Source organism: Macrobrachium nipponense, chromosome 18, assembly GCF_015104395.2.
Source record: "Macrobrachium nipponense isolate FS-2020 chromosome 18, ASM1510439v2, whole genome shotgun sequence".
Classification (NCBI taxonomy): domain Eukaryota; kingdom Metazoa; phylum Arthropoda; class Malacostraca; order Decapoda; family Palaemonidae; genus Macrobrachium; species Macrobrachium nipponense.
Genome location: NC_087211.1, coordinates 58129977 through 58143876, shown reverse-complemented (window position 1 = coordinate 58143876; position 13900 = coordinate 58129977). Strand labels below are relative to the sequence as shown.

Below are 13900 nucleotides of genomic sequence, written 5' to 3'. Positions count from 1 at the left end.
GTCTGAGATTCGAGTTTAGCCAGTTGTTCATCAATTACTGTTACAGAATCCTCCAATACACTAAGTACGTCATCATATACAACAGGATCTTCATTTCCAAGCAGCCTGAATGCCTTTGTAAATGCGTATACGATGACCTTGTTTCACCATAAATGAACTGTTCATGGGAGTATGAATCTAAGAAAGAGGCATTGAACTTATTCAAGACCTCTTCAGTTCCATTCAAGGTCAAACTTGGAGTTTGGCTACGCAATAAAAGAAGAGCATCTCTTAACTTTTCAGAAGCGCATAATAATTTCTCACACCCTTGGAGACTCGAGTTAGCTATAGGCATGGGTGATTCACTAGTGCCGAGAGGAGTAGTTGAAGTGTTGTCACTAGATTTCTTTAATTCTGTTATAAGGGATATAGAGAAAGAGACAAGTAGCTTTGTCTGATGGAAGAAGTTTTTACCAAGGACATGTGATCTCTCCTTGGATGATTCAACTGAGAAGTTGTATAGCTCTGAGACTGAATTTTCCAGGCGGCTCGTAGCCAGAGCGAAATTGCTTGATACAGTAGTAAAGTCAGTATCGTTTTCCACAGCAGTGAAGTCAATGCCATCCAAGACATTTCCTGACTTCAAAAGTTCCTTAGTTTTAGATTGATAAGACTCCAATGCTTCCTTCTCATCTGTTCGGATGTTATAATCAGCAGCAGCCCAGGTTTCTAGAATTTGGTTTGAAAGGGTAATTGCATGAATTAGGTTTGTGAATATTTCCAACCCATTATCTGGAGCATCACCTAAGTTCTGAGAGCTGGTGTTCCCTGCATTCTCTTCAGGACCCTCAGCGAAGAGAGTGCTAGATCTTAAGAATCCTAAAGCATTTTCATATCTCAGTAGAGCCTCCTCAGTTTTAGCCCTTCCCAATTTCTGCTGTAGATAGACATCTTGAAGTAAAGATAATAGAGTTATATTTGATGAAATGAGTATGTGGTCCCACAAGTGGAGGCCTTGAACTAGTTGACATGTGTTTTCTAAGCTTTTCATGAAGTTCTTAAACTGTCTTACTGATCTGAAATCTACTGATGAACTATCAAAAGTCCAGTGCACAAGGATGTCTGATGCTTGGTCAAAAGATTCTTGGAAAGATGCAGAATCTAAAACAGTAATATTCCTGCTCGGTGAACTAGTTATTGATTCAGAACCTGAAGCGTCAGTGTAACCTGAAGTAACTGGTGAGCCACTGGTCCCATCATTAACATTAGGGCACACAGAACCGCACTGCGCTCCATATATCCATTTCTCTGTTTCATATGAAGCCTGGGTGATAACTATAGCGACTTCTTGCAACAGAAGTACCAGTGTACTACTTACTCCATAGTCTCCTGTTATCGTTGCTGTGATGTTTATTGTTTCCTTTATTTTCTCAACGAAAATAACAATGTCATTCCGGTAGGTTTCATTAACTTGAATATTATTTTCATTTGAAAATCTGAGGTCATCTACAATGGCAGCTAATCGGTAAAGGGTGTTGAGCTGAAGACCATTCAGATCAGTTTCTGTAGCCTTTAGGACAGTAGTAATATCATTGAATGTTACGAGTTCAGTACTGTTGTCAGAAGATGAACCTCCAACCTTGAATTGGTTTAACTCAGCAATGATGTCTGACAATAAACCTTCAATTTCAAAAAGAATGTACGCAAATTGTGAGGAAGAGCCCAGTTCCAATTGCTTTATGGCCTGAAGGGTATTATTATTGTCATTATTAATCACTTGTCTATACAAAACATTCCGGTAATAATTATAATGAGCAGAAAGGAAACCATTTGCTTCTAACAAAGTCCTTTCACTTTCTTCGACCAAAGATAATAAAGAGTTAGAATTGATTGTTGTATCACCTTGTATACCACTCAATGAATTAAGCTCATACACTAACCCAAAGCATGCATTGATGTCACCTTGAGATATGAAAGTGAATCCTTTAATGAATATCTTATAATATTCTTCAATAGAGTTAATAAGACCTGCTGTTTGTGCAGTTCCTTTACTACTGAGGGATTTTTCCAAAGCTTCCCTGATGAGGTTATTCATTTCAAATACAGCTTTCAATATGCTGTAAGATTCTGAAACTTGATAAGCAGATTCAAATGCATGAGTAGCTCGGGTTAGATATGAAGAAGTTTGGGAAAGATGGTTTATAACCTTGGATAAATTTTTTATGTTCTTCCCAACGTTAACTGGAAGAGAACCTATAATGCTACTATAGTAATTCAGGTCTTCTACATAGGATTTCTCAAGTACTAATCTATTAGCAAATATTGTATCGGTAATTGTCAAAATGTTTCCAACTACATCATCAATGGTCAGGGATGATTCCCCACCTTCAGTCACAGTGTCACTGGCATTGTCAGAAGCAGAGGTTACTTCTGCTGTTGGCATTGGATTGCTAGATTGTGTGGAGCTTCCCCACTTCCAGAACCTTCGCCATTGTCACTGCCAGGTGAAGTAACAAATTCTTTCAATTTCTCGACTGCACCGGCTATAAGTCCATTGACCTCAGTAATATGGGATGCACTTTCTATATATTGTAAAGAAACAGTGGTTTGCTCATTGAGTTCTGTAAATCGCCTCAAGATGTGAAGGGTATTCTTCAGGAAACTGTAATCTAACTTATTTGAAACCTGCAAAGAACTGAAACTGAAGTTGCTAATAACGCCCCCTAAATCTTTTGGGAGCAGTGCTGAATCAAATGTAGAGTTGATAAAGAAATAAAATGCACTCACTATAGCTTCATTAGTATCATTTCCTGTTTCCAATGTTACATCACCTGACGCAATAATATTGGCGATAGAACTTTCTGCGCTGGTGATTTCTTCAGATGCAGCTGAGTACACTGTGGCAGATGTCTTGTATCTGCTTTGAAGCAATGATTGTTTACTATATTTCTCAGCTGAAATCTGGATTTTAAATAGAGTCTCAGTAATTCTAGAGAGGTAAGCAATGTTAAAACCATAAGTTTTAATGGTCGATTTTAAGATGAACTGTAGTCTTGAAAGTGACCTAACGTCACTTCTCGTAATTGAATGAATTTGCCTTCGGAGTCTATATACTTCTTCTTGAATTTTGGCAATATCATCTACATATACTAAGGTATTATAGCTCTGACTTTTTATGCTGACTTCCTTAGGCACAACAGATGACAATTTCGATGCAGATGTAATTGTTCTTTCAAACACAATTGACTGACGTTTGGATTTTACAAACTCACCTTGATTTGTAATCTCTTGAAGAAGTTCTTGGAATTTCACAGTCAAACCTGCTAGAGATACCTTCTGTAGTGAAATTACTATTGATGTGAATGTTGTGTATATCTCTTGGGTATCAACTGTAATGATATCTTCAGAGTTTCTGATAATTCTTAGAAGGTAGGTGATATTTCCTTCGATACCAGAATCTTGCAAGTTTGTTGCATCTCCTGCAGCCCCTGAACTGCTGTTAGTTCCACTCAAGGTGGCAATTTGCTGTCCAACAAATGAATGAATCTGAGTAAATATCTGATCAACACCATCAATCTGAGCATCAGATTCATCTTCTTTTATTTCTCCATCAATATCTATTAGAGATGTCTCAATGGTCTTCTGGCTGACTGTTAAGCTTGCCTGTAATAATGTTATCTCTGTTATCAATTTTGTTCCTCGGAGCAAAACTAACAATTGCTTAAGCTCTACTATGTATTTTTCAAACAGAATTACATGACGATTTTCAATTCTACCAACTTCCCACTGTTTTGAGACTTCTAGAGACTCTGAAATTATTTTCACAAGCTGAAGTTTTGAAGGGGAAGTAGATTCTGATGATCCGTCAAGTGATACTGAAAACTGTTCGAGTAGGGTCAGATATTCACTGACTGCTTTCTTAGCTCGGTTGCTCAGCAATAAGTCTTTCTGTGTTTTCGCCCTCACAATAGTCCCTTTACTTGCTGAGTACCTAGATACCCCGACAGTTTCGGTTTCAGGTTCCTGTAAGAAGTTCTTCCATATTGTCACATCTGTTATACGAATACCCCTGAAACTTTTGATACTTCTGAAAAATCTAACACTTTCCCCGAAGGCCTTTATAGCTTCCTCAGTAATTGCAGATCTTTTCAAGCTATATTCGAATAGGAAACTTGTTATAGATTTAGAATATTGCAGTGCAGTGTTTTCTACTTCAGTGGGAGCAGTGTCATTTTCATTAGTGCTGTCTGCAGAGTCCGATATAATTCTACCGACAATTTCGGTAAAATCTGTTACTAAAGAAGATGACTGCTGAATATTCAAGAATCTTTGACTCTCTACAAAATATTTTTCAGTTGACCGAATTTGTGAATTCAAGGTATCATTGGCTGATGTTATTAGAGCAAGGTTGTCATCTAATAGTCGGTGGCTCACTGTATTATTCGAACTTGCAAAAGACTTAATTTCATTTACAGACGATGCAAATTGTGTTAGGGAGCTAAAATCAATACTGTTACTACTGGAGGTTAAAATTCTCAAAGTTACTGATACCTGTGAAAGGAGGATATTTAGCTCACTTTCTTCAGTGTCTTCACTCACAAGCCCACCTGCTCCAGAGTCTCCTGAACTATCTGCTGGACTACTATCCCCTAAATTCTTCAATGCAGTTATAGAGTCCTTAGCAAATGATAAAAGACTCGTAAATTGTTTTTGTATATAATTTTGTTGAGAGGTTTGCCGAATATCATTTATAGTAACCACTTCATCACTGCTGTATGTAACAGAGGACTTTGATTTAGAAGAAAATGAAGTAAAACTGGAAGACTGTTCGGTTGATGTCTGTGACGATGAGGTGGTAACTTGTGATGCCGTTATGAATGATGATTGTGAGGTGTAAGAAGACGCAACTAAGGCATATGTGTCGGATAAAACTCCTTCAAAGTCTCCCAAATCCAGTGACACTGTATTGGATGATGCACTTGCAGCACTTAACTGATATGCATAGCCTCTTAAGAGGCCGACATCCTCATATGATATGAAGTGAACACTTGTAAACCTCTTAAGAATTTCCTTTATTAAGGAGGTTATGAAAATAATATCACTAGATCCTCTCTTTGTGTCTGAAATTTGTTTGAAGGTTTTTCTTATAGAGCTTAATAATTCAAACGTTTCTTCAATTTTCGAAAAACTCTTCTGGACCTTCACTTCTGTCTCTGCTTTATCGACAGAAGAAGTTACTTGCACAGATACACGGTTCAAGGTAGACAAAAATTTCTTAATGTAAGTGATACTATATCTTGATAAAACTTTAGAGATATCCTCTTCTAAAAGGTTTCTTATTTGTTCGGAAATTTCTGAGGATTCTTGTCCCTTGAAGTCCTTTGAGCCTGATGATACGTCTTGAACATATTTAATAATCACTTTAAATGACTCCAATTGCTCGGCTTCTTTGGCCAGCTCATCGTCAAGAGACCCTTCCTGTGTACCTGCTGCTGCTGATTCAGTAGTGAGATCAGTGTCTGTTGTAAGACCTAAGGTGGTATCTGAAGGTTCAGCTGGAGAATTATTCACAGCACCTTCTTCATCTGTTTTGGAGTCATCGCTAAATATAAACTGATCAAGAGTTTTGGATAACAGTGAAAATGAGCTCTCCAAATCCTTCACTACAGAAACTGAATTAAGTCTTGCGACACTCTCAGATGCTTGTTTTTCTACGGCCAAGAATTTGTCTGTTAGGCTACTGACTTCTTCTAGATATTTAATGCCTACCCCTTGAGGAATATTCTTAAAATAGATCATCAGATATATCGAATTGCTGTAACTTTATAATGAAATCATCGTCAACAGACCTGAAATCATATGAGTATGACAACAAAAAGTTATACAAATCTGTAACGACTGTACTCTCGGCATATGTTGTAAATTGTTGCCCTGAAGCTGCCTGCTTGAGGGAAGACAGTCGAGAAGATTTGTCTTGAATTGCATCTCGAGACTTTTGAAGAACTGATGCTGTTCTTTGCTCTCTGTCAGATGCTTCTCTTATTTGCAGTTGGGACTCTGCAACATACCTGAACTGGGTTAATTTTTCACTTATGATACTTTGATATGCAATATTCTTAACAGTGCTCTTAGAGATTGCAGCAAAGACTTTGTTGGTTTGTTCATTGATCTGTGATATCTCAACAGCAGAGAGTGACTGACTGTCAATTGAATTTAGGAATATGCTAAATCTTGTCACTTCTTCGATTTCCTCTACATCTGCAGTTAGATCAGCAGTTTTCAAACTACTCAATGTCTTAGAAGCTTTTTGAATTTGACTATTAGCTGCATTTATGTAAACTGACTGTTTTTCTGCTCTATATGTCAGAGCACTTTCTTTTATTCTTGTCTGCAGCTGTGATTTGCGTGTAGTGATTAAAGAACTAATATCACTTAGTCCCTCAATTTTTTCATTAGTAATTTCTTCATCATATCTGTCGAACAGTGATTGATATTCTTTTAAAATTGCAATCTCTTTTGATGTAAAATCTTTTGTATTTTTGAAAAATTCAATTATTTCATTTATTTCTGTTATCTTTCTGTTGGCTCCTGATTTTGCTGATAACTTCTGGATTGTTTTCTCTATTTTTAAGATAAAATCTAGTCCCGTTTTCGAGTTGGAAACATCTTCTGAAGCTAGATCAATATTATCTGAACGAGATATGCCAGATTCCGTAGAAATAATGACAGACTTCGTTTTTTGGTACAATTCTTTGAGACCAGTTACTGGAGAGTTTTTCTGGTATGGTGGCTTTTACTGTTCTTAATATCTGTAATTGATCTTTCAGCAAAAGTACATTTTGCTCCGAATATCTTTTTTCAAGTATTTGAATAGTCTTTAGCAAATCTGCAAAGATTGGATAAGTAGTGGCATCTCCGGTTCCATTCCCTGCAATTATGACCAATGAATTTAATTCATCAGAAGTCTCCAATAGAAGAGACTTGAATAACTTTCGTTTATAAACTTCATCAGAATAACTGCTGTCAAACAAATCTCCTATTTGGGTTTTTTCCAATGAACCTTGGAGACTATTGACTACCGAAAGAGCATCTTGTAATCCTTGAATTTTCACGCCAGAAGTAAATGTTCCCTGAAGAGAATTCAAGCTCTTTGTATACCCTTCAAGTACTTGGATATCACTTTCTTTAGCAGTTCCAGTCTTGATTAGCTTGATGATAGCAAGTATTTTATCTACTTCTAGTACACTGACTTCTTCATTTGTCGATGCAGAGGATGCTGTTTTCTGAGAAATTTCCTTCAACAGTGTTTCTGCATTAGACAGAGCACTTTGTTGTTTAGCTCTAATCTTTATTACGCTTCCTCTTTTTGTGTCTCTCTCAGCTGTTTTGATTTCCTTCGAAGATCCCTCGAGGACGGATTCACTTAGACGTTTCAGCTCTGAGATTCCCTTAACGTTGGCCTTCTTGGCAAGAAGAATGTCTAACTTTGAAGCATTGTCACTTATAAAGGTCAGGTCCTCTTCTTGAACATCAATGGCACTGGATTTGAAGCGCTTAAGTAATGTAATGAACCGGGAAACTATTCCCGCGGTCTCTTTATCTGCATCGGTTTCTTGTTGGTTTGATGAAACAATCTCCTCAGCTTTCTTTGAAATAAACTTAAATTTACTCTGTACGTCCGATAACAATGTTGATTTTTTAAATTTATCTGATTTGGATTCGGAGTTTGTCAACTCTTTATTTATAACTTTCTTAGAATTTCTTATTCTGGAAGTTATCTTTTGAAGTACTGTTGAACCAAAACTAACACTCTTTTTAACATACTGGAGTTTTTCGGTAATTTCTTGTAATTTTTCAGTAGATAACTCCAAAGACCAGACAGATCTACTATATAGGTAGCTTCTAATATCTCAGATAGTATGCCGGTTGGTTCATTGTCATCCTGGTTATTACTCGAGACTGTAACACTGGACAATTCTTCTTCCAGACCAGAGAGAGCTTCATTTATCTGTGTCAATGACCTGCTTGACTCTGATACTTCACTGATGGCCGAGAACACTTCTGAACTTTGCTTAGTAATTTCAGTTTTGGATATAACAGTAGATTTCAGATCTCTCAAATTATTTATGCCTGTACCTTCCACTATGACAATTTTTTCGAGAGCATCTACCTTCTCTTTCAAAACTGATACATCTTCAAATGAGGCAGCATCCAGATCAATGTCTTCAATTGTTTTCTGCAAGTCCAAAATTTCTGTAACATCTATTTGCTGTGTTGCTATACCTATTGAAGATAACTTCGATGTCACAATGCTGCTTATACGATCAAAAGTCTTTGCTATTTCGAGCTTTGTTGTTTTCTTGGCAGAAAGCTTTACATCTTTCTTGGATGTGGACAACTCATCCTTTATATTTTGTTCTAATTGGCCAGCTTCGTCTATTGCTTCAGTCATGCCACTTATATCTTTACCTGCAAGATCAGTTGAGCTTAGGCGTTTTACTTTTTCTAACACTGCTTCAAGTAAATCTATTTTCCTTCCTTTTATTTCAGCAGTTCCAAATAATTCTTTGATTAGACTGAAAAACTGAGTTATGTCTTCATTATCTAATAAAGGTCCATTAAGTGTCTTATTGCTGTCAAGTGTCTGCAGTGTTTCCCGAGTTTGACTTAAGATACCGCTTAATCTTTCATACAACACATTTCTCTGTCTTTCTTTTGAGATGCTCTCCTGATCTTTTAATGCTTGCGTTGCCTTGTAACTGGCAGTTCTTGTCAACTCCAAAGCTTCAATAACAGATCCTGTGTTGATTGCCATTTGAAGGTCGAGGCTTTTAAGATCTTTTGAAAGAGTTTCAATATCTTTTACAAAAGAAAAACTGACTTCCTCATCCCCAAGTTTTCCCAGAAGAGTTGAAATGGCCGTAATTACAACTGGTCTGGATCCTTTATCTTTATCTTTATCTCCTCGGAAATAATTAATTATGTTCTGTAACTGGTCTTCTATAGCAGCTATATACTGGGATGAAGCTGCTAAGATATCAACAGATTTTCTAGCCACTTCTGTGGATTTCAAAAACTGACTCTCTAATTCCAAATCAGAAACTGATCGTTTTACTAAAGATTGCAAAGCAAATATTCCAGGAGTTTCCACACCCTCGGTCACATCCAGGTTCTTCAGAGCATTAAGAGATTCATTAAGCTCTGCTGCGCTCACTTCATAAACTGACTTATCAAATATCTTCTTCAGTTTGGAAGTAAGACCTGAAATTGCCTCCGGTTCCGAGCTTCCTGAGTCTGTTATATCCGATTCAGTTATTGTACTGATTTTCTTTGATAATTCCTCTTCGATTTTCCTCAGGATCTCATCTGAACTTTGAACGTCCTTAATTTGCGTTTTGACAGTCTCCCGATCAAGGAGGTCTTTTGTATATCTATCAGCATTGTCTGCAAACTTCTCTACAGATTTCTTCAAGGATAACAAATTACCGGCACTTTGTTCATTTGTTGGCTCACTCAGTAGAGATGTGATCTGCGAAAGTCTGCCTGCCAAATCTAAAATGATTTCACTTGTTACAGAACCAACATTAGAACTCAAGGTGTTTATAAATTTAATTGTATCTTCAATATCTTTATTAGGTTCCCCGAGAAGTTTGTCAGGACTGATATTATCAAGTGTAATCTTAAGTTCCTTTTCTATTTTACTTGTTACTTCTGAAACTGCATTTAAATTTTGTAAATGCACTGCAATGAGATTACTAGTTTCTGTGTCTTCTATTTGTTTATTAACTGAATTTAATGTTGATTCTGCTAGAGCTAAAAGTGAGTCAGTTCCTGCTGGTTTCTTGTTGCTTTTTTCTATTGTGTAAAGCAAATCTAAGAACTTCAATAACTCTGAAGGATTATCGAAAAGACTCAAGTTTTCTGAGAGGCTCTGCAGTATTGGTTTAAAAGCATCAAATTCCCCTTTAAAGCTATTAGGATCAGAGTCAGCTTCTAGCTTTGATATTCTTCCTAGTGAGGAGACAATTTCAGACAGAGATGTCCCAAGATCTGAATAGAGGGAGAGCTTTTCGCTGTCTCTTTTCAAAGTTTCTTCTTGAACAATTATTCCAGATAATGTATCATTTATATCCTTTGCTTTTCGAAGGATTGTAGTCAAATTTACTCTGTAGCCAGTAATGATGCTGTACTCACTGGCAGATGATACTGTGTACTGGATCTCTGGTGTAATTGTCAATAAATCCTGTAAATCTTGGTCACCTAGCGAACCGGGCTGCTCTTCTACTCTCACAATAAATTCATAGAATTCATCAATTTTCTCAGATTTTAAAAATTCATATTCTGAAATATTAACACTATTTTCATCAACAAATACAGTCTCTAACAACTTCAATGTTTTGCCAATTGACTGGGCTATTTCTTTAATAATGTCAACTTTATCAACTTGATCCTCCTTTATTTTTTTCTGCAATAATTTCTTAGCATCTAAGATATCCAACAAGTCTTCTGTTAGTCCTTTTATTTTCCCTTGTACTCCACCACTTTTTATAAATTCATTCAGTTCTGTCAGTGCTGCCCTGAATTCATCAACTTCCTGTGAAGTTACTGCAGATGTCTTTTTGCTTAGCTCTGCTACTTTTTCAGTGACTTTCGTTACTACCTGATATGTTACTTCAGAGCTTTGGAAATCTTTTGTTAGCTCTATGAGCTGTTGGAAAGTTGAAGCTGCCTCTGTAAGAAGATTATAGGTAGATTCCAAGTTAATCTTTCCTTCGGTATCTTGATCAGCCTGGCGTGTTTTATTTTTGGCCCCTTCTAAAAGTGTTTCCAAATTCGATACTATGGAAAGTAAATTGGAAACCCCTTTCACGCTATCCCCAGGGGCGGTTTGACTCTTCAAGGTAAAGAGATAACCTTGCACTTCATCAACTTGCTCTCTCCGGATGTAAAAGATGCCTTCACTCCAAAATGCTAATTGTTGAGTAATTTCTGAGACTACCAAGCTTCCTGATGTTAATGTAGGAGAGTCTAAGTCTTTCAGGGTTAAGAGATACGACCTTAGCTCTGATAAGAAGGAGCTTTTATAGTCAAGGTCATCTAAAGTTTTCTTGGCCTCAAAACTCTTAGTGAATGATATTTGTCTTCCTTGCACCACCTCTTTTGCAGTTTGAATCAAAGTTAGTATCTGGTTGAGACCTTTAATTTCAGAAAAAGATTGAATCTGATTAGCTCTTGTCTTGAACTGCTCTAGATACCCTACAATATCTATTATATCCTCTTCTACTATTGTATATGTTTTAGATACAAATTTAACAAGTACCTTCGTTACCTGAACAATTACATCTTCAACTTCAGTAATGACCGATGCTTCAGTCTGGGATCCTGAACTTGAGAACTTAGAAGACAATGCAGAGACTTCTGTTTCAAATCCTGATAACAGAGTAATTACTCTCTCAGTTGTCTCTATCTTATCAATGGTCTCTTTGGATTTAGATATTATTTCTAGCTTTTCATTTATATTTAATAAAACTGACTCTGCTACTGACAGAATATCATCTATGCCTGCAACCCCAACACTATCAGATAGTGCTTGATCCAAATCTATTGCTAGCTGTGTAGCATAAGACTGCAGTTGTGTTATTGTGCTTTCTGACAATGATTCAGGATCCAGTGCAGACAAGAAAGACCTAGTACTCTCAATAATGGCCAAGGGATTCGGTGAGCCTGTTGCTGCCGTCTTGTTCTTGAAATTTTTAACTGACTGAACTATGTCAGTTAAAGACTGCTTAGCTTCTGCAGTAATATCTGCCTTTGCTATGACTGAGCTTCTGGAATTTAATTCATCAACAGATGTTTTTGCCCGTTTTTGAAGTTCTTTATTGGCATTCTTTAGATTCTCCAAGCCAATAATGTCTACATTGGAAGTACTTAATAATCCAATAATTTGGTTAGCTACTAATTCAAAAGACTTGAGTTTTTCTGTATGGCTCCAAGTGAGAGGTTCAAAAGACGTTTGTAGTATGCTGTAAACTTCCATTATGTCTGCTGGAATGGTGAATGAAGAGGTAATGGGTGTTCCACTGACTGCTTCCTTAGCAGCAGTTATTTTAGCTAGACCTTCTTGGACAACATCAGTTGCAGACAGAAGATCCTTATATAACAACAGCTTCTCATGAGCAGCAGCTTTTCGTTCATTTTCTCTTACTGCAGACCCAATAGCAGAAACGGCATTTTCTGCTACAGAAACTAACTTTGTTATTTTTTCCATATCCTTAGAACTGAATGTTACAGTATCTATATTCTTTAAGACTTCTTCCAACTTTAATACAGATTGACTTAATGCCAATTCAAAATCTATAGTTATTATTATAGGAGGACCCATTTCTATAGTTATTCTTATTCTGCTAATCAATTCATCTACAAAATCTATAGATACAGTACTGCTGTCGCCAACTGGTCGTTTGGAAAGTGAGACTGCCTTGTCTCTAATATCTCCAACTATTCCCTTTATTGTTTTAGTTAATTTACTAGAGCTTGCCAATTTATCCTGTCGTTTTTCATCATCTATGGCCTTAGATATGTCACCTAAAAATATAGCTGTTACTTTGATGGTGGCCTTCAATTCTGATATGGATTTATTTGATAAAGATTTCGTGCCTGATTTTATTTGTATTCTAATAGCCCTTATTCTATTCGTTGTGTTTCTAATTTCACGTATATCTGGGAAAGTTATCCGTCCGAAATCAGTTGTCCACCGTGTAATCTTAATCTTAAATTCTGTGATAATCTCTTCACTTATTACGCTGGCTGTACTATCATCTGCGCGTTTCATACGGGACTGCTCAGCATCAGCCAGTAGTCCTCCCAATTCAGTTTGGGACTCAGTCACAGCAGACTTAGCTTCCTCTTTCAGTGACAGCATGAGCCCAGCAGTGGTAGTTGAAGAGGGTGTTGTTGAAGAACCTGTGAATGCCTTACCAGTTGAAGACCCGGTTGGCGATGACGAATCTGTCGGCGGCTTACCCGAGGAAGACTCTGCTGATGCTAAAGAGCCCGAGACTGTTGGTGGCTGCGCCACGGAAGACTCTGTACTTGGCTGCACTGATGGTTTAATGGATGGAGAGCTTAATGGACCTGAAGAACCTGTGGAGGGTTGCATAGCTGCTTACTAGCTCAAATCATAGACACATATATATTTAAGTATTTGCATGTATGCATGAATAAACGATTACAATGTATTCAGTTATTATATTAGTATATTTCTATATAATAGTATCTTAGATTAATAGTATATATTATACATATATATAATTATATATATATATAGTATATATAATATGATCTATAATATAATATATATTATATAATATATATATATATATATAAATAAGTATGCACACAACACACACACACACACATACACACACACCACACACACACACATATATATATATATATAATATATATATATATATATATATATATATATATATATATATAATATATATATATATATATATATATATATATATATATATATATTTATATAGATAGTACTGGTAATTTTCTTGGGCACGAAGATATGGTAATTCAGTTGTATTCCGTATACGAAAATGAAAATGTATGTCTCAGAAAATGCCCAGCAATTTCGTCCTCCAATGGACCTCTTCTTGGAGAGTTTATTTGCAGACAACGGGGAGAGAGAGAGAGAGAGAGAGAGAGAGAGAGAGAGAGAGAGACCATCAAATGCGAATGGTCTCTGATACTGGAATGAACAAAAATTTGTTCTCGTGATATGGGAACTAATTAATGCGTCTGCCCCAAAAAGATTGGGCAAAAGTTTTGGGAACGAGACACAGCTTTTACCTTAAAAATTCTCTTTCAAAACAATAAATAGAGAGAAGGTGGGATTACAGTCATA

At 36.5% G+C, this 13900-nt stretch overlaps 1 protein-coding gene across 1 annotated transcript in view; it reads right to left on the bottom strand.

The window, feature by feature from the left end:
* Nucleotides 1-7745: 7745 nt before the first annotated feature.
* LOC135197091 (uncharacterized) overlaps nt 7746-13900 on the bottom strand; it is a 22529-nt gene continuing 16374 nt past the window's right edge. Inside the window, exon 5 of the mRNA XM_064224051.1 lies at nt 7746-13122. Coding sequence (XP_064080121.1) covers nt 7754-13122 — 5369 coding nt within the window. The 3' untranslated portion in view covers nt 7746-7753. The remainder of the gene's footprint in view (nt 13123-13900) is intronic.